Source organism: Phalacrocorax aristotelis, chromosome 1 (assembly GCF_949628215.1).
Source record: "Phalacrocorax aristotelis chromosome 1, bGulAri2.1, whole genome shotgun sequence".
Lineage (NCBI taxonomy): Eukaryota > Metazoa > Chordata > Aves > Suliformes > Phalacrocoracidae > Phalacrocorax > Phalacrocorax aristotelis.
The window spans coordinates 163,892,652-163,919,330 of record NC_134276.1 but is presented as its reverse complement, the minus strand read 5'-3'; the positions used below and the strand labels follow the sequence as shown (position 1 = coordinate 163,919,330).

The 26,679-nt window shown below is 39.1% G+C and overlaps 1 protein-coding gene across 5 annotated transcripts in view; it reads left to right on the top strand.

The window, feature by feature from the left end:
• UBN2 (ubinuclein 2) overlaps window positions 1-18,356 on the top strand; it is a 49,522-nt gene extending 31,166 nt beyond the window's left edge. For all 5 annotated transcript variants that reach the window (XM_075078815.1, XM_075078805.1, XM_075078824.1 and 2 more), the window contains 8 exons: window positions 577-690; window positions 2,054-2,197; window positions 6,279-6,329; window positions 7,624-7,666; window positions 8,363-9,901; window positions 14,943-15,189; window positions 15,963-16,052; window positions 17,281-18,356. In XM_075078815.1, coding sequence (XP_074934916.1) covers window positions 577-690; window positions 2,054-2,197; window positions 6,279-6,329; window positions 7,624-7,666; window positions 8,363-9,901; window positions 14,943-15,189; window positions 15,963-16,052; window positions 17,281-17,330 — 2,278 coding nt within the window. In that variant the 3' untranslated portion in view covers window positions 17,331-18,356. The remainder of the gene's footprint in view (window positions 1-576; window positions 691-2,053; window positions 2,198-6,278; window positions 6,330-7,623; window positions 7,667-8,362; window positions 9,902-14,942; window positions 15,190-15,962; window positions 16,053-17,280) is intronic.
• The last annotated feature ends 8,323 nt before the right edge of the window (window positions 18,357-26,679 follow it).

The following is a 26,679-nucleotide window of genomic DNA, read 5'->3' as shown; positions in this document are numbered from 1 at the left end:
TCGTACAAAGTACTTAGTTTTGTATAAGTGATGTTATCACCTGACTCTAGAAAGAAACTCCATTAGCTGAATGAAATAGATCTTGAGAGAAAGAAATTATAAAGTGTGAGAAGGATACTGGAGATTCTCAAAATGCTGGATTAATGGGGGAGTATGGTGTGTTCCAGTTCTTGATATATTTTGTCCTTGTTCACTGTAACTGTTTCCCCATATAGTTAACTAATTTTAGACTTGGAAGAACATTAACAGATTGACAAACATCCTGCCATTTTCCAGTAGAGGGAAAAGATTCCTCTACTGGGAGAGGTTCATGTAGAGGCATTATGTGAACCTTATAGCCAGCATCCTTGATAGCATCCATAGTGTGTCCTTTTCATTTGTCTCTGAGGACCATGAAGGTGGTGGGGAGAGGAAGATGAACAGTTACCCTTTCAGAAAGGCTATAACAAGAATCTGAAGACAGGTCCTTTTTTTTCCTTTTTTTCCTCCTCTAACACCAAAAATGACACTCCTTTCTCAAGGCAACATTTTGTCTGTATTGTATATCTATAAAGAAAACAATTGTTCTAACCATAGGTTGCAAGCGGAAGATGAAAGAGAGAAAAATGGATCGGAGGAAGATGATGATGAGAAACCTGGAAAGAGAGTTGTGGGACCCAGGAAGAAGTTTCATTGGGATGACACAGTGAGGTAAGACAAAACTACCTTTTCTACCAAGAATTTTCACTAACTCCATGAAGTGATCTCCAAAGGGGTGTTATTACATGATACTATTTAATAAATAATGTTTCTCAGAAGTACACCTCAAGTTTTGGAGTGTGGGGCTAAATAGGCAAGCTAGAATGTTGCAATGGTAGAACACCTTTTTTCTTTAACTTGAAAGGCAAGATCATCCTATGTCCAGCCCTTTTCTCACTGCTTGTTTATCTGCTTTATCAAATGACATGAGAGTTTTCATGGTCCTAGGACTCTGAGCTTCTTCAAGCAAAGAACAGAGGTGTAAGCAGAGTTATACATGCTTCCCACCATTCTAGGAAGAGATCACAAAACACTATCACCCAATGAGCAGTTAAGATTTCTACCACAATAGGGGCAGACCAGCAAAATTGGCTATGCTGGTTTGGCAAGCCTCCAGTCCTTGGGCAAGCAAGCATCCAGAATGCATTAATCTTAAACCCTGCCCCCATCCCCTCTGAACACAAACTCAATGTTATTTCCCAAGAGCAACACCGATTCTTGTCTGAAATTATGAATTCACACTTTTCTGTTTCCTAGAATAGATTTTACTGAAAAACTGAGATTACTATTATTTAAATAATCTAGGTAGGCTGTTAAGCAAGCAAATACTTCTAACTTAGTAATTTCCCATGCAAGATCTAAGCTGATTTTAGTACAAGTCTACGTTATTGAAATGAAGTGGTGAACTTCTTGTGATGGGTCTTTTCAGTATGTTAAGTCAACTGGGAAGCAAGCTTCATGGAATATATATGACCAGCATAGCTTGGGTTGACCTGGGGGGCCCCATACTTAAAAAAGAGGTATTTAAATCTGGTTTTTTTTATTCAAGAGGCTCTGAAAGGCCAATGTTACTTTGTGCACTTCTGTATTTTTAAGGGCAGTAAAAGACAGCATCCCTGTCAGAAAGAATCATCTGTTAAAATATTCAGTGTAGAATGGATTTCACTTGCCTTCAGACACTCTCCCTGTTAAGTGAGACGGATGTCACTGTAAGCGAAGTGAGAGGAGATGTTTCAGCTCTGAGAAAATCACAAGGAAAATGTAAAATTGGTTACAAAAGGATAATAAGGATGAAAAAAGAATTGAGTCATATGGCCTGTTGGGAATGGAGAAGTGACAGTGGCGCAGATCATACCAGTTGTAGTAGCAAACTTGTGCAGTGGCAAACTCCCAAAAAACATGATTGGAACTAAGCTGTTCCTACAACTGGCAATGGACAGCAGCTGTATAGCATCAGTGCTTTCATTTTGCAGCCTTTTCTGCTGAGATTTTGAAATTATTGTTCCTTTCAATATATTTGTGTGTGTTTCTGCAGGTCTCTGTTGTGTAACCTTGTCAAGATCAAGCTGGGATGCTATGAGCTAGAGCCAAATAGAAGTCAGTCTGCTGAAGATTACCTCAAAACCTTTATGGAAACAGAAGTGAAACCACTTTGGCCTAAAGGCTGGATGCAGGCAAGGTAAGATACCTCCTTTATATATCTATTAATTTTGGTGTTAACTTTTTCCTGGATCTTATTTGTTGTCATACATTTGACTCAACCAAGTACTATTAATATTGGTTAAAACTTCAAAACATATCAGTGGAACTGGAATATCTTAAAAGAATGAATGTTTTTCAGAAGTTAATTTTCTATCTTGATTGCAAGCCTGAGAGCTAAAACCCCATTGTTTCCCTTGGAGAACTATTTACTTTTGTTGTCTGCTGGAGACTGAATTTACTGAAGTTCTAACACAGTGCGTGATGCTTTATTTGACAGGGTAGTAAGAGGTAGGGGGTAACTGCTTAGGAAGTTCTTTCTGTGATATAGAAAGTGATACTGATAGAGAAAGCAGTCTTGCCCCATATGTTATAAGCAGTCTGATAATGCAGTGTGGCATAAACTTTAAAATTGTAAGCTGGAATTTCAACACCAGAGTTCACAAAATATTAAGGTTTGGTTTTTTTATTTCTTGTATGCAGTTGGGGTGCTCTGTGATGCTGCAGTTAAATACGCCAGTTTATTAATGAAAACTTAGACTTGCTTCCTACTGACTTAAGAGAAAACAACCACACAAAGGGGAAGAATACAATGAGAGCAATAATAATCATTGTGAAATGCAAATTTGACAAGGTTTTCAAACACTTCATCTTTATTTGCTTCTCCCGCTTTGAAGTGAGTTTTTTTCCTTCTGTAAGACCCATAGCAAAAGACAATTTCCCATCAATTCTTGACCTAACTGTAAAAGCTAAATGATACAACAATACTGATGATTTTGCTCAAGAATACTTTGATTGTACATTGGTCAAATCTGTATCAAGCTATAAAAATAACTACTGATGATTTCCTACAATACTCAGTGTAGAAAATGAGGGTGTAATAAGCTGCTTGTGAAATAGCAATGAAAGGAACAAATTAAGTTTTACACTTCTTGGCATACAGCTGACTTATTTCTCTTCAAGGATTATTTTTTTTATAGTAAGTATGCTGATGAATGAGATGCTATCTCTTCTGAAGATTTTATTGAAGTAAATGAGCCAAGGAATCCCACTTTAGCTTATGGAGATCACTGATAGTTGCAAAATAGTTAAGTGATAGTGTGACATCATCCAAGAATACATAGCAGTGAAGCATGCTAAAACACTGTATTTGGAAGCTATATAAGAGATATGGTTCTCTCCTTTCCATATAATGTGCTCAAAATTTACATAAGCTTTTAAACTATCTATAAAAGTGGCTTCAACAAAAAACAAACTAAAAACCCCAAACAAACAAAAAACAAACCACCACCCTCAAAACCCAAACAACAACCAAACAAAAACCACCAGCAAGCCAAACAAACCCAAGAGCTGCCTGATGGCAACTTTCTGCTGCCCAGCAAGACTTCATTTACCAGCTGGGCAGTTTTGGTACCATGATGATTTACAAATTGTCTTGTATGTATGGGGAGGTGCTTCCCTGCTTTCTCTTTAAAAACTGATGTATTGTAATTTGTAGGCACACAGTTATGCATGGAAAGAGGAAAAGCAAGTATTTCTTGAAGTCTGATGGTAGTAACTCCTAATACAGCACATGTTATTTGTATGCTGAATGCTTACCTTGTTGGGATGTTAGGGTAGGGGTTATCATGCTGAAGGCTTATAATTTTTTTTACCTTCATATGTGGCCTCAAGTGAAAAGGAGCTATGTAAACTGGAAAAAAAATAGACATTTAATGTTAAAAATGGCCTACTGACTATGTATTTCATAAGGAATTCTTATTAATCAGAGTGGGTTTATGGTACCAGAACTTTGTGGGTTCAGCCCAGAGGAAAAATGTCTTGCTCTTTCAAAGTTAACTGTATTTAATGTTCCTCATAGCTTAATATAGAAGTGAGGTAAGGTGTCGACCATAACTTTAAGTTGCACCTTGTTCATTTGTGCATGTGTATCACAACTGCCTTTGTCATGTGAATTTTCTATGTGTGTAACTTCCATACTTTGCCCCAAGAAATTGTGTTTTTATTATTCATGGCTTTAGAGAAATACTTCTTGTCCTAAATGATCCCAAAGCCTTTTCAAATACTGTAGCCCACTTTTTTTGTAACTATGTTGCATATTAATTCCATGTGTGTCTGAAAAAAGCCTGCAACCTAAATATGTGTATGTTCAAAAAAATGTAAGGAACAGGAGGTCTGTTTCCTTTAATTCCAAGAGTTTTGTCATCTTTGGTGGTGGTCATGCAAGTAGGATTGCAGCACTTCTATTTTGCGCAGATCAAACAGCACACTTGACTTGAAATCATGATCAGAGAGAAACAATCTCAAACTGATCTTTTTCACCAACTTCTACATCTAAATATACGTATGCAATGGATTATTTCCCAAGCACATTCCTGCTTTGGAACACACACTGCACTGTCCTTTCTTCATACCATCTCTTTGATTTCAGCTTTCGCTTTTGTCTTCAGCCTTTACGGATGATATTACAAATTACTGGGGCCTGAGATTCATTTTCACAGAATCACAGGTTGGAAGGGACCTCAGGGATCATCTAGTCCAACCTTTCTAGGAAGAGCAGAGTCTAAACAAGGATGGCCCAGCACCCTGTCCAGACGACTCTTGAAGGTGTCCAACATGGCTGAGTCACCCACTTCCCTGGGGAGATTATTCCAATGGTTGACTATTCTCACTGTGAAAAATTTCCCTCTGGTGTCCAATCGGAATCTCCCCAAGAGCCATTTGTGTCCATTCCCCCTTGTCCTCTCCATGTGACTCCGTGTAAAAAGGAAGTCTCCATCTTCTTTGTAGCTACCCCTTAAGTACTGGTACATGGTGATGAGATCCCCTCTGAGCCTCCTTTTCTCAAGGCTGAATCCTTGGGATTTTTATTCCCCAGGATTAAGGAACAGACAAGGCACCAGGAAGGAGGTGGGAGGGAAATATTCTAGAGAAGCTGGGTAGGTCAGAAAGTGGCACAATGAACTTGTGATGAGGAATGTTTCTTTTACTTCATGATGTTCTTCATAGGCATTCAGTAGTCTCTGATGGGGAGCAATGTAATACAGATTTGGAGGTTAGTATGGTGAAGAAAATGTGAAAGTGGAATCTGATAAGTAAGGCATTGGAACTGTAGTGAGAAGATGTCAATGTTTTCTTACCAGGTTATGTGAGATTTGTAGATGCTTGGATTTTTCATAACGCTTGCAGCTGTACAGGATGTGTTATCAGTGGTGAAAAGCTCTTGTTTAGACAGCTGTTTGATATGGTTGGTGTTAGTATTATGGCAGTGGTGTAGGAAAATCTTGTCTGTTTTAGTTTGCCTACCTGGAAACAGGGAATGGGACTAACATCTCATTAATTGTGTACGTATAGCTGCATTTGGGTAGCAAGCTGTAGGATAGATACAGGCCAGGAATCATTTTCACTTCCTACTTGTCAGCTCAGGAGTTGATAACATGGAAGTAAAACCACGTGAAGTGTTGAGATTTGTCATACCAACCCTTGCCATTTTTTGGCTCTGTAGTAAAATGTGTAAGTCCAGTGTAATTGAAGTAATGAAATGGTACTCAATGGCCTATAAAAAACACTGAAGAAAATTAGACGCTAGCTTGGCTACTGTATTCTGACTTTATTCCTCAGTGCTTTAAAAAAAACCACAAAAGTAACACAACAGACTAACCACAAAACCCAAACTGATGATCAATGTGTGGACATGAAGAGTTCACAATAATCCTTAATTTGATATTTAAAATACTACATTAGCCTTTGAGTAAGAGATAATTCAAGATGTATTTCTTCTGTCCAGCTGAAGGAGGTAATATTCCCTTATGTTGACTTCTGCTTGGCCATTTACTGAGGTATTTTGAATGTAAACTTGAAATCTTTTTTTAGCATTCTTCTGTTCATGGCTGCCTGAAAGTATATCATGATAGCAATACAGACAAGCTACCAACTAGCTACTTTGGGGACAGATAATGAAAGGGTGGTTATGCAAGAATCCTTGAATTTTCAGATTTGGTGGTCATGTGCCGATTGTCCTGTAAAATCACTTTATGTTTCTTTTCTTGCCACTCTTTTAGGATGCTTTTTAAAGAAAGCCGAAGTGTTCACAATCACCTCACTTCTGCTCCGTGAGTATAATATTGACAACTTAGTATCTCTAGGTTGTTCATAGCATCTTTTCCCATCTTCATACTACCTTTTTTTGGACAGAGGGGAGGAAAGAGATATTTTAGGATTTGTTTGAAGAGATGTACAACACTAATGTGTTTTTCTAATGCTTTAATTTAGATATATAGATGTAATGTTTTTGTGGCATTATATTTTAATTCAGTTATGAAGTGCCTAGGTAAGTCTATATTATTTTTGGATTAAAGCCTTTTACTGAGAGTATTTCAAAGCACTGTACACTACCTACATTTTCCTGTGCAGCATATTAAATTGAACTCAGACTGCAGTACTTCTTGCACTTTTCCTCATAAATATCTCTGTAACCACAGAAGGCTATGTATCTTAGTTGAATTTTACCCTCTTGATTTTCAGAGAACGCTGTGTCCCTCTCAGGAGATGCCTGCATTCAGTCAGAAGTCAAATAAACAATTATGACTCCAAATAACACCCCAATTACCACCTCTGTGATAAATATGATTAATGTAGGATATTTTTCTACATAATAGCAAAACTGAGTCATGGTCCACCTACAGGAAGCTCTTTTTTTTTAACCAGGCATGTTCCTAGTTGCCTAGGAAAGGGGAATAAATGACCTAGAGGATGTAAATCTAGAGATCCTCTTGAAGAAATAGAAATGAGAAAAGGTGTGAAATGCTTAACTTCTAAGTTGAGGCCGATGACTGATAATCCTTAATGCAGTCCTTGCTTGCGTAACTGCAGTTGGTGCTATGGTGTTCACGTACAGTGTAAAAGAACCTGGAAGTTTGTTAAATGGTTTCTTGTGACAAACAGAAGTTAGATACAACTTTCTCACAGTTGATAGCCAGCAAAGCACTTTTTTTGGAGGGGGGAAAGCAACTGGTTTTATGTGGTTTGAAATATAAATGAGAGCACAAAGTATACTCCTCAGTGACAAAAATATCAATGTAAAGTGAAATTCTGTAACTATTACAGGTGACGAGTTTAGACAAAGCTCTGCTAAGTAGACAAACTCTTAAGATTATAAGAGGCTGAAATAACTTGATATTTTGAAGTCTCTCTAAATCGGAAAAGTAAAAAAGAGCTCTCCTGACATATATCAGGTTATATCAGCAATTCAGTGAATTTTGCATACTTAGAGATACGTGACAAAAAAATGGATTAAAAGTGTACTTGTTCTCTTCCCCCCTTATATTTTAACCTATTTTCTATTTCAAGGATGTTTCATTATTAAAGCTGGAATCCAGTAGTCATAGTGTATCTCCTCTGTTTTAGGGCAAAGAAGAAGGTGATTCTGGCCCCTAAACCCAAAGTGAAGGTAAATGCCTATTTAGATAACTGAATTTTATATGACCATTTCATACAACCTGTTTTCCTGCCTCTGATCCAGAAAAATCCTGGCAGAAGGATTCCATCAGGAAATGCTATAAGAGCTTACTGACTTGGTGATGTATTACTTTATAGAAACTAGTACAAAAGGCTTCTGTATATCTTTGTAACTTTAAGCTATATTAACTCTTTGAAAATGGACTACAAAGTGGTACTAGTTCCAGTAAAGTTTCACATTTTTTAATATGTGCTTTGTGTTTGTTTTCAGCTTGTATTAAATTTGGCAACACTGGAAAAACTGTGTGGTTGGGAGGATAACATAGTAAGTTGATAGAGGTTCTTATTAGACTAAGTGTTGTCTTAGTTCAGTAGCAATTTTACCTAGCAATCAGATTAGCTGTTCTTCACAGCATTGGTTATTCTTAACTGTGAGGCAGTTAGACTTAGAAGTGTGGGGCAATTCTAGTTATGTGGAGCAACAGCACTAGGTTTTTGAATACAAATATTGAATTAGCACACAGGACTCCAACACCTAGATATATCATAGGTGTCTTAATATGAAAATTTCAATAGTAGATCTTTGGTTCATCTGAGTTTACAGAATAATAGTATTACACTAAAGAAGACTTCAGATCTACTCCAAAAAGGTTATTAAACATGTATTTTCTTATCTTTTCATTCCCAGGACTCCAGTCCAAAGAAAGAACAGAAAACCTGTATGTCTTCAGTCAATTCAAGTTGTGCTACTGTACTGAGTTCCAGCACACCTGTTTGCACCCCAGCCAGCTCTAGCTGCACACCAGCTCCAGAGACGATCTGCTTGGATGACTCACTGGATGAAGACCTTTCTTTCCACCCACCCTCACTGGACTCTATTTCTGATGCTCTGGCAGTTATCAATAATGGTGCCAAGGGATCACCTCTTGGGTCCACCATAGACACACCAACATCCAGACCTCGTCCTGGGCTGAGGGAAGAGAAACTAGCAAGCATTATGAGTAAGTTGCCCCTGGCAACTTCAAAGAAAGTAGAGCCCAGTCAAACAGCCCATTCATCAAGTCTTATTGCTGGTCACACAGGGCCGGTACCAAAGAAACCCCAGGACCTAGTTCACACTGGTATCTCTTCAGGCCTTATTGCTGGATCTTCAATTCAAAATCCTAAGGTTTCCTTAGAGCCTTTGCCAGCCAAACTACTTCAACAAGGATTACAGAGGTCAAGCCAGATCCAAGCTGCTTCCTCCTCTTCACAGACTCACGTTTCTTCCTCTAAGACCCAAGCAGCTATTTCCACCTCCTCTCAAAGAACCAAGGATGCTAATATCTTGGTATCATCTTCTGAGGCTCAAGGTGGTTCTTCCTCAACATCACAAATGACAAAGGTGCACCAGCATTCCGCTGTACAGCAGAAATATGTATCTCCTTTACAAGCAACTATTAGTAAATCACAGACCAATCCAGTGGTGAAACTGAGTAGTAATCCCAAACTGTCTTGCTCATCACCAGTCATCAAGGCTCAAGATAAGTCTGTAGTATATCGCCTGCCTTTGTCTAATCCCTCATCTGGAAGTGGCTCTCAAGTGTCTCACCCACTGGTTTCTCGGACAACATCCAGCACCTCTACCTCTAGTAACTATTTAGCCAAGGCTATGGTGTCACAAGTTTCTTCCCAGGGTTTCAAGCCTCCCTTCTCCATGGCTGCCTCTCCCAAACCTGCTGCCTCTCCCAAGCCCACTGCATCTAAGCCCTCTGTGACACCCAAGCCCAATGCATCACCTAAATTTTCATCCAAGTCCACCTCATCCCCCAGGCCTGCAGCAACACCCAGTTCTTCCAGTTCAAGTGCACTAGTTTCCCAGAGCAGTCACTCCAGCAACAACCCCCTTCACAAACAGACCAGTGGTGTAAATATCAGCAGGCAGTCTCCCACAATGAATTTGCTGCCCTCTAATCGCACCTCAGGCCTTCAGCCTGCAAAGAACCCTCAGGCTTCTTCAAAATTGCCCAACTCTTCTCCTTCTGGAACTGTTGGTAAAAATAATTTGGGTGGAGTTGGAATGAATGTACCTGCCAGCAGAGGCAGTAACCTTAACTCAAGTGGAGCTAGTAGGACTAGTCTGTCTGGGGGAGCAGGAAGTGGAACACAGGGTGCTACTAAACAATTGTCAACTCCACACAGACCATCTTCTGCCTCAGGGTCTCCAGTTGTAGCAGCCAGTGTGCAGGTATGCATCTAACAAGTTTACATTTAAACCTTACATTAATATTTATCATATTTATTTTGTAAAAATTCTTTCTTGCATTATCTTAATCTGAAAATGTGTCATAAATTTAATTTTATACTTTACTAAGCGTTAATCCCAGGTTTTCGTACTAGTGAAGTAAGTATTTCCAGTTGATGTGAAATGCAAGGATCAGTCCACACTGAATCAATCCTCATTGTAAAATATTGCTTGGTCTATACTGTGGAACAGAATTCACTTTTTTAAGAGCACTAGAAAAGGTAAGCTTTGTGTCGCCATATTTTCAGGGGATGTGGTATTTTCTTGCATTACTGGATTTGTGTATTCGTGCATATTTACTTACCTGTAATGATGGTCGTCATATGAAAAGGTGTCTTGGTATGTTTTTTGCCAACCTTTATGATTAACTTGCAAAACTAGAGTTCATTTGCTTGTGTTTTGAGTATAATGCAAGACTTGTATTTAAAATTAAAACTTGCAAGGGCTTTTCTTTAGAATTTGTTATTAAATACATGTTTTATAGGCACTAGTCAAACTAAGACACTTTGTTCATACATAAATATTGTAGAAATTGTGAGAGAGCTTATGTGGAACTCTCTCACTGGAGATAAAACAATACAAAATAGTATTTTGAAAACACTGTTGTTCTAAAACCAATGTAAACCTATTGTTTACCCAGAAGACATCCTGCTTTCCCAAGTTGTGTGTTCTCCACTGGGAATGATTTGATTACTGAGGTGATTTGATGTTTGCCCCTCTCTGTATTGCTCCCTCTATCCTGAAGTCTTCACTACTTAAGTAAAGTTAAGAAAAGCAATATTGCAGTAAATCAGAGTCTTGGTGTACAGCAAATGGAAAAGCTTTGTGTTTTTCTTCACAATGTACATTACATACCTATTCGTGGTAGTTATGTACACTCAGCTTTTAGTGATGGTTTATAATATTTTAGCTTGCTGTCAAGTTTTTCTTAATGCAGCTGAATAACGGGAGGAAGATAATTTTTACGAGACATTTCTATGGTCTTTCATCCTACTGTACCTTAAGTCTGTTACAGTAAACAAGAAATGTCTGGCAGGCTCTGTCACAGCCTTCTCATTATTTTGGGTACTTCGAATGAAAAACACAACCCATATGCTGTGCAAGGGCCCCTGGGGTACCACGTAGGGCCTAGAGAAGAACAGAGACAGATACAGTGCAGTTTAGGTACTCTGGAAGGTAGCTGGAAGAGGCAAAAAAGGCTACAGTCAATGGACTGGGAAGAGAATTGTTTCTTCATGGTGCAATCAACAGAATCCAGTGGATACAATTGCTGTGATGTAGAAGAAAATGTGAAATGGGTGTAGTAGCTCTTAAAGATGACAGATAAGGGAAATTAGTATTGTATCGGATGATGAGATGAATTCTTGCAAACCCTCCTGTAGTGAAAGGCAAGTAATATTTTTGGGAACACTGATCAATTGGGAATGAAATCCGTTTTGGCAGACAGTGAGGTTGAAGAGGACTGGGGGTGGATAATCAAGTAACATGAGTGCATAGTGTAATACAGCTAAATAAGGTGTGTTGGTATATAGAAGGGGGAAGTCAGGTAGAGGTACTGAGCAGCATACAGTATCACTAAAACAGTTATTGTGATTTTACATGTGGGGTGATTTTGATACTTCAGAAGTTACCTTGCTAACCTAGAAATGGTTCAGAAGAATGGTGCAAGGAAGATAAACCATGGAATAAGGCTGTTGCTACTGTGCAGACTGAGGCTTAGTCAGTGGAGTACGTTCAAGAGATTAGAACCAAATTACCTCCCACTCCAAGTACACTGAAGGGGAAGAGATTTGTGATAAGAGGGCTTTATTTAGCCTTAACGATCTAACGGCTGGCTGCTGAACTTAAGCAATTCCAGACTAGTTGTTAGGTACAATGCATTAAGGAGTTAGTTACCCCTCTTATAGCTTTGGATAAGACTGAATCTCCTTTCCATTAAGGGTTTAGGGATTTAGTTCCTATCTGAGATGGTATTAGTTGGTCAGAAAATGAGAATGGTACCCAAGTTGCTACTAGAATATCCTGGTCTGTTTACATTGAAAATCAGACTAGATGATTTCACAGAATGGCAGGGGTTGAAAGGGACCTCTGGAGATCACCTCATCCAACCCCCCTGCTTGAGCAGGGACACCTAGAGCAGGGGGCACAGGAACGCATCCAGGTGGGTTTTGAATGTCTCCAGGGAAGGAGACTCCACACCTCTCTGGGCAGCCTGTTCCACTGCTCTATCACCCACACAGTAAAGAAGTTTTCTCATGTTTAGGTGGAACTTCCTGTGTTCCAATTTGTGCCCAGTGCCCCTTGTCCTGTCACTGGGCACCACTGAAAAGACTCTGGCCCCATCCTCTTGACACCCACCCTTTAGATATTTATAAGCATTGATAGGATCCCCCTTCAGCCTTCTCTTCTCCAGGCTATACAAACCCAGGTCTCTCAGCCTTTCCTCATAAAAGGGATGCTCCAGTCCCCTGATCATATTGGTAGCTCTCCACTGGACTCTCACCAGTAGTTCGCTGTCTTTCTTGAACTGGGCAGGCCAGAACTGGGCACAGTACTTCATATGTGGCCTCACTAGGGTGGAGTAGAGGAGGATAACATCCCTTGACCTGCTGCTGGCCACACTCCTTTTAATGCAACCCAGGAGACCTTTGGCCTTTTTGGCCACAAGGGCACAGTGCTGGCTCATGGTCAACTTGCTGTCCACCAGCACTCCCCGGTCCTTCTCAGCAGAGCTGTTTTCCAGTAGTTCAGCCCCCAACCTGTACTGGTGCATGGGGTTGTTCCTGCCCAGGTGCAGGACCTTGTTCTTGCTTTTGTTGAATTTCATTAGGTTCCCCTCAGTCCAGCCCTCCAGATCTCAGCAGCACAGCCTTCTGGCATATCAGCTACTCCTCCCAGTTTTGTATCAGCAGCAAACTTTCTGAGGTTACAGTCTGTCCCTTTGTCCAGGTCATTGATGAATATATTGAACAGGACTGGACCCAGCACAGACCCCTGGGGAACACTGCTAGTTACAGGCCTCCAACCAGGTAGCTGTTGATTGTGGCCCTCTGAGTTCTGCTGTTCAGCCTGTTCTCAATCCACCTCACTTTCTGCTCAAGATGATAATAAAGATGTTCCTAACTAGGAAGAGTTTCCAAGAAGTGTTTCTTCCTTCCCTTTTGATTGACACAGTTCAGTTATTTACCAGAATATAAGCTTACACCTGCTGTAGCTCCATGGAAATTTTACTCTGGAATAACCTTGAATTAGATCTTAAGAACGCAAAGCCAAAGTAATCTAAAATTCAGCAATTATCACATGTGATTTCCTTAAAAAGCTCTACCTACCATTAGACTCCTGAGCAGAATCTGGCTTAGACTTCTAAGAATCTTAGTGACTCAGATTTGTATGACCAGGATGAACCTTTTTATGAAGGGCTATCATAGATGAGATAAATAGAAATATCTGAACTGCAGCTCTTTTAGGGTGTTCTCTGTAGCTCTTTCCATCCCTGAACTCTCTCTTCTTTTTTTTTTGGAAGAGAAAGCAAGGTCTTGGCAGAGCACAGTACAAAGCTGCTTTCTGTTTTCAGGCATTTTACAGATCTGCAATTGCAAGTGATTACTATATGGCTTTTATTTTGTTGCACAGTGAAGATTACAAAGACAGCGAACAGTTGTAATTTTTTGTACGTAGGCTTATTGTGACATTAGCACTTTTAAAGGCAAAAGAATAATCACGTATGTTGCGGGTTTTAATACATTTTTTTCTACTGTGGATGGAGTGTCTTAGCCCTTGCTCCTAAGATGACCAATACAAACACTTGCTACAAACATCATATCTGTAGTTGTTTACACTTACAGGGTTACTCTTTTTAAACTTTTGTGTTTTCTGGTGAGCAGCAACTAACCTTTCCTGAGCTGCTTTCGTCTGAACACCCTAAGACCAAAACTGGTAATAGAAACTTTATCCCTGCGAAGAGTTTTATTTACTTTGCTGTTTCTGAAAGTTGATATTACAGAACTCAAGGAGATTTCATTTTCATTTTAAGCTCCCATGTTCATTAAAATAACTCTAAGTTTTGGTTTTAGTTAAGGCTTGTTTGTATACGTGCACAGATTTGAAGTACTGTTCAGTCTGAGTCTTTAACTCAAATATCTAAAATATCTGAGCTTGAGTGTGATTTAAAAATGCTTTCTATACTAACTGTTTTGTACTAGATCATTAGAGAATTGAATATATGCATATAAAATTACTATATGCATAGCAAATGAAAGATTGTTAAACAAGAACAAGCTGTTCTAATATTAGAGGAATTAATGTGATTTGGGAGCTGTTGTAGCTAAAATGTTCTGGCTAATCTTGCATTTTCATTTTTAAACTACAGTGAATTTAACTCGTGATATATGTAGAGTGGAGAGATTATTTTACTTTGCCTTTTGCTTTGACATGTGCATACACATCTACACATACATATGTATATCTGCATTTTGGTAATCTGACTTCTTTCAAAGTGTGGGGGTTCTTATGTATGAATCTTTAGTTTCAAAGAAATCATTGCTTCTAAGCAACCTCTTTAGAAATAAAGTTAGTGTTCTGATAAGACACAGATTGGGAGAGAGGAGAGTAACATTGTGCTTCTAAAGAACTTCAGATCTACATCTGATAATTTTCTATTATTAATCTAATAGAAGATGTTGCATTAGATTGTGACTGTAGACCCAATGCATAATTAGAAAGCAGACAGAGGGAATTACCTGCAAGGCTGATGAGAAAAACATGAGATATGAACCATACTGTCATGTCTGAATCCGAGATATAATTGTACTTGCTTAGCAGATGAGCGGTGGGAAGACCTCCTAGGTGGATAAGTGGCTATTTATTAATAGTTTAATATACTTCATAACAGGGCCACACTTAATAGAAAATATTCAATTCTTGTCTCCTTAAAGAATACAACTCAAAGCTTTAAAATCTTGAAGTACTACTTTTCTTTGTACAGTCAACAGCAGGAGCATCATTACTGGCTAACGCCTCACCTCTGACTCTCATGGCATCACCCCTGTCTGTAACCAGTCAGAATGTGACGTCTGCACCATTAACTCCGTTTGGGATGCTGGGTGGCCTTGTTCCTGTGACCGTGCCCTTCCAGTTTCCCTTGGAGCTGCTTGGCTTTGGGACGGACACAGCTGGAGTGACAACCACCTCGGGATCTACCTCAGCGGCTTTCCACCACAGCCTAACTCAGAGTGAGTGGAATTAGTTATCAAACTGTGCTATAAGGAAAGATGCATCCTGAAAATGCAAATCAAGAAGGAAAGCAATGAAAGTTCTGAGAGGCTCAAACTTGGTTCATGAAAATCCCTACAAGAGAGTAAATGTAACTACTTTGCCGGTAAAACTTTGTTTATGCAACTATCCAAATGTTATGAATCACCTTCGATAAGCTTAACTTCACTGTTACATTCACAGTACATACTTAGTTTTGAACATGGTTTTTTGGGTTAACTTTTAATCCCTTCTCTTCAGAAAGGAATACTTCTTAAAAGTCTCCAAATATCACAATACAAGTAAGACTTAATGTGGTGATACCTCAAAATATTCTTAGGTCAGTAACCTAAGATATCAAACAGTTGTTCTATGGGGAAATATCAACCAAGATGGCATTTAATTTTTCTGTTTGCTTAAAAAGATATTCTTTAGGTTTTTTAACTTTTATAAATTTTTGGCCTTTCTGCCAAAGGAAATTACATGAAGAGTTGCATCCCAACAGTGAGGCATGGTTCTTGCTCTGACTTTTGATTAACCATATCTGTATAGGTCTGTTTCTGTTGCCTTATTCCAGCCACCAGAGTGCTATCAGGTATTTTGTTGTTGTTGAGATACATCTTCAGAAATCTGTACAAATTAGCATGCTAGTATAGCTACACTATAAAAATAGAAACTTCCTATTTCACAAAGGCTGCCTCTGTCCTTAAGACTAATTTTTCATCTTTGTTGCTCTTCTTTTTTTTTTTCCTAGACCTACTGAAGGGTTTACAGCCAGGTGCTCAGCACGCAGCAACGCTGTCTCACTCACCTCTGCCTGCTCACTTGCAGCAAGCTTACACAGGTAAAGACACAGTATTTTTCTTACTACTTTAACTTAAAAGGTAGATTTCTGCCCTAGACTGAAATAAAATGTACGCTAGAACTGAAATTGGTTTAGAGAAGACACAACACAGGGACAAGTTTTGGTAGCAGCAGACAGTACATGTTCTACCTTAGTATTTTTGGAAGTGGAACAATTTTTTTTTCTACTTGTCTTCAGTGTCAGGAACAAAAAAGTTTAAAAGTTTCATAAGTACTTTATTGTAACAGCTCTAGACCGAAATGTACAAATTCAACTAGTGGGAGAAAAAGGAATAATACTTACTGGACGCTAACATGATTGTTTACAGGCTGTGTAAAGTCTGTATTGGCAAGATGTTTTTTCACTCAGTTTTAATTTCTTTGGAGGAGAAACTGACCTTCTAGCTAGAAGCTTCTTACTGTTTCTTGTAAGAGTGTATACATGTGTAAATAGTGTGATGGTTTCCTAATGGAAGATCTGCCTTCCCTGGGAATTTTATCCTTGTTAAATCAAGTTGCATATTTTGATTGAGAAGCTTGAAGTAGAAATCTCCTTTTCTTTTTAAGGCTTAGAGCTGAAAAACTATCATAAAGCTTTGGAAGGTGCAGTTCAGAGTGTATTCTTTTCTTTGACACCTTTAGGGGGTTTTGTGTAGTTTTTTTGGTGGTGTTTTGGTTTTGTGGTGGTTTGTTTTTTTGTGTGTTTGGGTTTGTGGTTGTTTGTTTGTGCCACAGGAAAGAACAAGAAGGGTGGCAGTGGCTTGGTGGAGGTTCTTAATCCTGTTCTCAGAGTCCTCAGCACCAAAAAAACTGAGCAGTGTTGCTCTAAGAAGCTGTGAAAACAAACCAATTAGCTGTATTTGGTACAACCTTGATTTTTTTTTTGTCATAGTGAATGCCGTGGGTTGAATACTAAAATTGCTTTTATTAAAATGTAAAGGCTTCTAAAGAAAGGTTTGGCTTTAAAAAATTTTTTTCAGTATCTCAAGCTGCAACTTAATCTTTAGAAAGATGGTATCTTTTGGTATGAAGCATGATATCTCAGGTTTCAACAGTGCTATTTCTATTAAATCAACTACAGAGAAGATGCAAAGTCTTCCACCCAGTAAAGACAATGTACTTTTTGGCGATGCTAAAGCTGAATGTGCCAAATACCTGTCTTGCTGTAAGTTATAAAAGTTCACTCACACTTTTACTCTTCCCTTTCTTTTCCTGTCTCTAACCTACAGATGGAGGCCAAAGTAAAGGGGACACTAAGCTACAGCGGAAAAACCAGTGACTTCTGGACAAGCAAGGGAGCTGAAGCAGTTCTGGTTGGCTGACAGAATCTGCCCAGTTGGGAAAGTGCTTATTGTCACAGGGCTGCTGTTTCTGTCGATGTTTACATATTCTGATCCCAAGCACTGTGGTGAGAGGAAGAAGAAAAAGAAAACAATACTTGATCAAAGAGAGAAGGAAAAGGAGGACTGGTCCTCCTGGTCATGCAGACTGGTCATAGTTTGATCTTGCCTAAAGAAACAAGCTTTTTTTATCTGCTCTGATTGGCTTTTAAAAAAAATTGATCGTCAAACCCACAGCAGCACAAACTCTTTTTTTTTTTTCCCTCCAGGTGATATCCAGTGAAGAGTTGAAAGTCTGAGAGGAGCTAGAATAGGTTTCTCCATCCATTGTGTAAGGTGGAATGATCTGCTTCATTAGTGCCCAAAGTGCCCAGTACAAGATTGTGTAGGTCCTGAGTGTACTATATGGTTGTGGACCAAAGTTTATGTAGAGTAGAGGTGGTGCTGGGATACTTTGTATTATAATTAAACCCTTACACAAATGCAGTTTCTGATGCGGGCATTTTTCCAGCTTTACGAGGCTGTTTGGCTTTAGGGAGCCTACAGATGTATGCAGTATCATTAGAGAGTTGTCTTCAAAAACACTCCTGGTACATCACAATGTGAGACACAGACTACTGGGAAATCCCTTGCTCCTTGTTTGATATATTTTTTTTAATATAAAGATTCTTATTTAAGGGAGGAAGGGGATGGAAATTTTTCCACTTACATGAAAAGGAAACCTACATTTTATTGGTCAGACTAGCATTTCTTTCCCACATCTTTTTTTAAAGCACACTGATTTTTCAGTCCTTCCATTTGTTAAACTTTCTTTTCGTTTGCCTTGTGCTTATCTGCTGCTGAAATTAAGTAATGTTCTATTCATGACTTTTATAAAATACAACCAGTTCTTTACCCTTTCTAGATCTTCCTCATCTTTCATCTAACTCCTCCCAAAAGCCATGCATTAAACTGATTTGCTAGTTAAAGAAAGCTGATTGCGACCTATTCCAGAGCCAGGTTAATACTGCTTCAGGCATTAGCCAAAGAGGAGTCGTTCAAAAGCGACCAGAGGTGCCTTCTCTTCTGGGGGCAGAATGGGTTGTCTCCAGCATTTCCAGCCCCTGCTAGCCTGGGGAGTTCCTGACCTGAACTTTTCCTTACATGGTAGCACAAGACTGCAAAGCTGGCTTTTTCCTTTTTCTTTTGGGATAGCAATACATCGACTGGTTCATTTTTAAGGTTAGGAGGTATCCAGCACACATTGCACTTTCGACACTAGGATGGAACTTTGCTGTTGAGTCCCTTGCGCTGTCAGATAAAAGGTGAGAATGGCAGAAATGGAAATAAATCATAGGGGAAAGGAGCAAATAAAATAACATGATGCCCTTCTCCTTCAACCCCAAAACATTCCTTTGATCAGAGATGCTGAAATTCCTAGTAGCTAGTCTTTCCAGTAATTTGATTTGAGATCGAACCAGTGACTACTGGTTATCTCACACCTTCCAGAGAGACTTTGACTCATGGATAATGCATCTTCAATGTTTTTTGCTAGATTAACTTATAGCTTTCAGGTTTCTTTTACATGTGATTTATTTTTCTTAGACCAGACAACAATTTCTTTTCTATTTAGAGCTCATTTTAATTTTATATAAATATATATACGTGAATTTAAAATAATATATATTGTGTATTTAGTATAAAAATGTTGGGTTGAGCTCAGCAATAAATGTTTTTGCACAACACTTCTGTGAAAGACAGATTGAATTAAAATAAGATGCATTAGTTTGTTAATTTCACTCCACAGCATCTGCCAATTAAATGCTTTTTAGCTAGTGCTAATGCTTTGTATGTGGTGTGTTGATTAGATAAGCTTGCACCTCCATCATCAAGGTTATTTAGAGTTGAAACATACAGCTATGTAGACTCTGGCATTCTTAATACTGTGCAAATTCTGTCAAAATACCATAAACTATTTAGAATGCAAGCTTTATCTGATTTTTTTTCTTGTTTCTCCAGGAAGGGTTGAAGGAAGACAACTTTTGTTTTTTGAGGCCTAAGTTCTGGCAGGATGCTGATTGTCTGAACTGTGTCAAACCTGATGCTTTTTAACAATGCATGTAGCTAAGGGAGTTGCAGCAGTAAGCCATCAGGCAGCAATATATTTAAAAGACCCTGTCCTAAGAGAGTTCTACCTCTTCTGTGTTTTCTTCATCAAGGCATCTCATTCAAATTGCCATCTTTTGTCTTCATACTTAATGAAATTTTAGACTGGGAGACTTGGAGCCCTTTAACCACAGCACAAATTTCCTTTCAACATTCCTCTCTTCCTGGAAGTATGCCTCCTCTCCAGTTGAGGAGTATCCTCTGTAAATCTTACGGAGGGTAGGAGTAGTCCTGTCTGTGTGGCCTATTGAGTTTCTCAGTCTTGGGAAACAAGTAAACCAATACTTACTATGGAAATAAGTAGTAGGTGATGAGAATGAAGTTGACCATACATTGTTCATTAAGCCAGTTCAAACAGCCCCCCCGAGGGTAACTGTTTTCAGCCATTACACTCCTGAGCTTTTTTGGAATTAGCAACATAGCAATGAAAGGGTCTACATCCCCTGTTTTCCCTGGTTAAACCCAGCAAGGCCAAATCAAAGGAAATAATAGGGTGGCTCCCAGAGACCTTTGCAGGTAGCATAAACAGGATGGGGAAGTAAAAGATCTCTGCAACATCCAAATGCAAAATTAGGTTAATGTTTTACTATTTTCTGCACAGCAGCTCTTCAAAAGACATTTCCCCCCAGGTTTTTACTACTTTTTAAGGGCCTTTGTTAATAAATAAACTGTAGTTGTACATACTAAATAACCCTCAGTATTCACAAGCAATAAGAAAGCCAAGTAGAGCTGTCTTTTCTAGGCAGCAGGGCTGAACTTGGTTTGGGGACTGTATATGAGCTAACATGTCAAGCTCACTGAAAGCTCCAAACAAATGCAAGCAATAATTTCAAACACAGGTTTTTAGATGTTAAAACCATCTGCATAATATTTTCTGCTACATGATCCAAAGTCCCAAAAGTCCTGGTAGCTATTTTAAATCCTTTTGAGACACTTGCAAAGAAAGAAGGCAGGCTAGAGGTAACACAGGCTGCAAAGTTTCCTGATACCTTGGACTATAACTGCAGTGTTCTCCCACTCCAAGATGCAAATGGCCTACATCACTTTGTCCAGCCTTCTCTGTTGATTTGAGATACATGACTAATAGTGATGAACTAAGTCACAAGTGTGGATGCTGTGGGTTTCACATCTGTTTTCTGCTAATCAGAAGTAACTTTTAATTACCTGGGTTCTGCTTCTTGTTTGAATCCGATCAAAGTTGTCTGATGCACAGATTTGGGGGTGGGACAGGTGCCAAGAGCCTGTTTCCTTCCCAGTGTCCCATCACCTGACCCTTCCTCCACACTCCTTCTCCACTTGGTGCAAGACCCTTGAGGACATGAAAACAGAGAAATCCTGCAACTCTCCCAAGCTGCCATCAGTTGTGTGAACCATTAACCCTCTGGGAGTCATCTTGGACTCCAACTAACTTTATCACATTTGCTGCTACATTCATAAAACGAACTTTTGGCTGTATTTATTAGCAAATTTTAATCTAGTTTACAGTTTGTTTGGTTTTCTTTTGAGTAGTTTTTTCCCACAGATGGGTTAGAAGTGTTGGTGTTTGGCTTTTTGGTTTGGTTGGTTTTTTTGTTTTTTTTTTTTTTTTTTTTTTTTTTTGAGTGAATTGGTGAAGGCACAGTGGTCCCTCTTCTGCTTTTGTTTTGGACTTCTTTGAAGATGGCATTGCAGGGAAGACCTGCAGCCAAGACAAGCTGTGGAAAGCTTCCTCCCACACCTAACTTCTGCAGAATCAGGAGGAAATCATTAAAGGGACACTTGCTTTTTGTTTGGGTTTTTTTTTCTCCATAAAATGAACCAGAAGGTAAAAGCAGTAGGTAAATGACTGATTAATTAACACTTTATGCAATTTTAATTTTATAGAAATTAAAAAAAAGGTTGGTAGGTTTTGATTGGTCCTAGCTCTGGTGAAATGGCTGTTACCCTCCATGACTTACTTGATTCAGGCCTTTGTCCTTTGTTTAAGTGCCTTTTTTTTTATTTTTAATTTTATTTCCCTACCCTTTAAACTGTTCTCAGAGATCCTGAAGTGCTGGAAAGCATTTTGGAGGAAAATCTTAAGCTTGCCAAGATGGCTTTATGCTGTTATACTATTTTTTCCCTTTTGTAAAGAAAAAGTGTAATGTGTGTAACTTCATAGCTGCTGTATCATGGCGCTGGTTCTGTGTGCTTGTGTGTTCTTTCTCTCACACTAACCCACGTGCGCACACACACACACATAACAGCAATATTCCTGAGAAACCTGTTTATCATCCTACATTCTGCTGGCTCTGTTAAATACTTAAAGGTGAACGTTTGTGCAAAGATGGCAGTACAATAAAAGAGTGTGTGTGTGTGAGTGTGCGTAAATGTGCATGAGAGAAAGGAAGTAGCTAACGGGAATGAAACTTCTTGCATTTTTCTCAGAAGGTTTTTAATTTGGATCTTAATTAGGTCACAAGTAAAAACATCATAGGCCCTGTTTGGCAACCTTACTAAATACTGGACTACTTCACACAATTGCTGAGTCTGAGGCAAAGACATGTGGCTGGCAACCCCAAGGAGGTGGTGGGGAAAGAAGGTTAAAAGAACAGCTTGTAACAAGCTTGTGTTGAGGTGAATTGCAAGGAATCTTCTGTGTGGTTAGTCCCATCTGCCTGATGCCCATTATTGCAAGGATTCTCGAGTTTACCAAAGTTGTCACTTTCTACCATGCATCATACGTAAGAAGGAATTCAGTAAAACCTCTTAAGAGTGCAGTTGCTTATTGAAGTTAAACCTGGCTACGCTTCACATGCTGCCTAAATCATTCACCATGAAGTACTTTTCTAGTTGTACTTTTTCTCAATTTATTGAGATTTCATTAATGGTTTGGTCTCTTAATATAATGAACAGTAAGTTCATGTGGTGTTAGCTGCAAGTGAACCCTCTTACTCTAGTGTCTGTGCTTGTTCCCTTGTCCTCTGACAAAATTAGCAATCTGCAATAGATCATCTAGTGATTTTAACAATTCTGTGCCGAGGATCTAACTTATGATTATTATAAACATGCATACCTGAAATTAGCAATTCACTTGTTGACCAAGTGCTAACATAACATATGCATCATTAGACCGTGCTAGTTCTGTGATGTGCTTCCCCTGGGGAAGATCTAATTTTGAGTTGCAATATGAAAAGGAGGTATTTACTTTCCAGAACAGAAGAGTCCTTCATAAGTGGAGAACCCATCTAGAGAGCAGAAAATAAGATATCAAATACAACATGTTCCTGTGACAGATAATAGCCTAACTGCTATTTCAGTTCTTGGTGTTTGAGTGAACCTGTTTATGTAGACTAGGCCATAGGTGGATTTCTTCTACCAATCTAATGGTGCCAGTCAAGGATAAGACTATTGCTGGTAGCTCAGCCACTTGGAGTGATAGTGAGGGTGCTGCTTAATCTGCCTTAGGTGTGTTAGTGAAGTTACTTCAGTGGAGTTTGCCACATCCACCTGTGGCAGTAAACTGACCTAACCTGGCTCCTTTGCTGCTGTTTAATTAATTTTGGGCACACATGCTTTTTATCCTAGGCTGATCTGTGAGATAGGGAATCTGTAGCTGGTGATGATGGTTGACTGTTGCAGTCTTTTTTTAACAAATGCAGCTGTTGTGAAAATCTTTTGTCTGTCTACTGCTTAAGAAATCACTGCCAAAATAAGCAGCCAGAAGTATGCTTACTGGGCCACTGAAAGATAACTGTTGTGTAGGGGAATGCTTTGTTTGTGGAAACTTCTGGTGTGGTGTCATCATCCTTTTTCTATGACCTGGTGATCCCTTGCTGCTGTAATAGCCTTTTGGGGCCATAGAAAGCCCTGCTGCTGCTATGAGTTATGCTGAGAGATCAGCATCGACTGGAACTGGCCCAAAACTGGGGAAGTACAAAGATTCCCTACAGCTGTTTTTGCACACTCCTCATAAGTAAAACTGTGCTAATCTTGTCAGTAGTCAAGGATATAGGTCTGTATTTTGTAGCCATTTTTGACAGCTATAATTCTACAAAGCAACTCTGGAAAAAACAAATACATGTTTTGTATCTAGAAGTGAATTTCAGTCTCTTCCCTTGATGTCATCTCCTGCTTATATAATAACCATTAACTAGTAAGTTTTTCTTTATGGTGAAGTAATCCAAAGCAAGTAGTGTACGCTGTTTGACTCCTATTGTACTCAATACTGAGGGGTTTTGTTGGGTTTGGTTTTGGGGGGTTTTGGGGTTTGGTTTGTTTTTGGCGGGTTGGTTTGGTGTTTTTTGGTTTTGTTTTGGTTCCCCCCACTCCCCCCCAGCAGAGCGTGCAGATGTATTTTATCAACAGATAGTTATGTTTGTTACTGTCTAGTACCAAGAGAAAAAGGGAGAGAATCAACCAAAACCAGTCAGGAGATACCACCATCGCAGGCCAAACCAAGTAGCTGCTGAGGCAGCCAGAGCTGCTGTGAGACTTACCAGATTTCACCAGAGGAGTGGGGGAAGAAACTTTTGTGTTCTCAGCTTTTTCCAGCTAAGGCCTTAGTTTGATTAGTAGTCACTAATATCAACTATGCAGATAAGTATTTACGTGTTTCAGTGTTACATGCGTTCCTTCCCCCAGCTACCCCTCTTAAGACATGTTGAAGTTTTACCCAAAGAAAATGGAATATTTTTTGAATGTCTGTACTGCAGAAGTCTTTTTTGCTAACATGAAGAAAGAAATTTGTATTTTAAAAAAGAAACCCTTTCACTGGTGCAACACCTAGTGTTAAGTGTCATGAAGTTGCTTCGAGAGGGAAGCTAAAATCACCTCTTGTGACAGGTTTTAATCTGAGAGTTTTTTAGAATATTCAGCTCTCAGAATTGGTTTAAGAAGCTGGAGCAATGTTTTTAATGTACAGATTGGATTTGGGGAGAAACTAATGAGACATCCCAGGTTTCCTTCCAGTATCTGAAGTGAATTAAATCAATTTCTCACTTAAATGAAGTTGCTTCTAAACGGGGAGTTATCGGCTACACAGTAGCTGCATGTTTAAATAAAAGCTAAATCGCAATCCCCAGGTATTTCTCACTGATCTTTTAGTCTTGTTGTATGTAACTACAAATAACAATTTAGCTCAGAGGTGAGAACTGTAGTGTGTGTTTTATTGCCGGTGATTCCATCATGTAGCAATTAGTACCATGTTCTTGCATAATTCTCAAGATCCATACTGGAAATAGATGGAGAAATTTTCTTTTTGGACTACTCTTTAAAAAAATTGCAACATTAACTACTATTTTTTACCCCCAAAAGTCTACTGAGCAGCGTTATATTTTAGCAGTTAAACTAGTACCCTTGTTACGTGATTTGTCTCTTATAGTCTTCTTTTACTGAGGGTTAGAAGCGTTTCATGAGTAATCACTAAAATGTTGGCATTCTCTAGCTTAAAGCCAGGTGCTTATAATAAAAGTGCATCTGTGATAACTTCTGATGATAAAAACGCACTATGTTCAGAATATTTCATTGGGAAAAAAACCAAGTGTGGGTGCAAGTCCCTTTAGTTCTGCCTGATAAAGAGGCTCAGTCAAGAACAGAGCGTCCAAATAACTGCCTGCACAGCTAATGTTAGTGGGGATCCTCCCCTCAACAGAGGTTTGGCCTCAGTAGCCTTTATTTGGTGTCACATTTAGAGTGTGTGTATATATATATTTTAGCAAGTTTGGATATAGCCAGCTTGACTCTACCTGACTTGCTGTGATCCCCAAGACAATGAAAGGCTGAGAAACAGATGGACAAAGTATTTTCCGCTTTTCACTAGGTAGCTCAGAACAAACAGCTGGCCAAGTGTTTTGTTATAAACAAATGTTAAATCACAGCTAGAATTCTTTGCATTCCTCAGCTTCAAACAAAGGAGTGTGCAGTTACTATGAGATGGCAAACCTGTTTGAGTTGGTGATTCCTGTGATGCTTTACTCAGTCCAGCACGAATTTGTTACAAGGTCACCTTCCTCCTTTTAATACTCACATATTTCAGATCATAGGGCTTAGTGATGGAGAGAGGATCCCAACAGCTGTGTACTTTTACCTGATGAGCTCTCCAGAGAAACTCTGCTGTGAAATGCTCCCCTCTTGTGACAACAAGCCTGAACAACCAAATGCAGCTACATTTGCGTGGTTAGCACCACTTTCTTTTGGATTTTTAGGGAGGTGTGTTCCAATAACTTCAAGGGGTACTGTGTTCTAAGTGTGTGATTTGTTTCCGTATAAAACTGGACCTGAACACAAGTTTTGAGTTGTTGGGGTTGGTTGGTTGGTTTGGTTTTTTTTTTTTTTGTAATAATCTCAGGACCTGAAAGATTGTAGCATTTAGTGTGTCTTAAAAATGATGTACTGTACCAGCCATGGATTTTGTAAATACACCTGTCTCCCTTTTTTGTATTTTAATTTTTTTAAAAGTGTGTAAGGCTCTTTGCCAGAGGAACTGGTGCCTGCTCAATTTCGATCCTGAACTGAAGCAGGAAAAGGAAGAAGCTGCTGCCGCAAAAGCCCGCATCAGTTCCGAATGTGTATATTGTTGTGGTCAGTTTAATGGCTGTTAGTCTTTTGTTAGTTGGGAAGCTGGTTTGTTCCCCTGCACATTCCCAGTTGTGGCTAGCAAAGCCCTATCAGGGAGACTAATTTTAACTCTCTTCTCTGTGACTACTTGATGTTTTCACTCCTTCTGGATACTCAGGTTTGATATCCCTGAGAAGTCTGATCTTTCAGCAGTCAGGACTGTTGGCCCTCTGCAAGAATAGCTGGAGAGCATTTCTCATTTTATCAGTGCTTTGGTCCAAACACCGTAATATGGTTTGTATCCTGCGAACCTTGCAGATAACACTGCCTCCACCTGTTCTGAGAGGAACTTGCCCTTTTATTTTCTGCTTTCCTGAAAGGAGTGCAAAGATTATTTTTTTATTTTATTTTTTTGGGCAGCAGACTTTGCTCTGGGATCCAACCTTGCCAGCAGACCCCTGTTCTGCAGTAGGAGCCTTACTCAATTTGGCGTAGCTGTTCCCTGTCCCTAACTGCGACAGGCTTTTTTCATGAGTGTACTTTTTTTTAATGTCATGTGTCTGTGCTGTATTAAATAAAGAGGAATGTACATATTAGCCTTGTCTCTGTGATTTCTCACAAAAATGA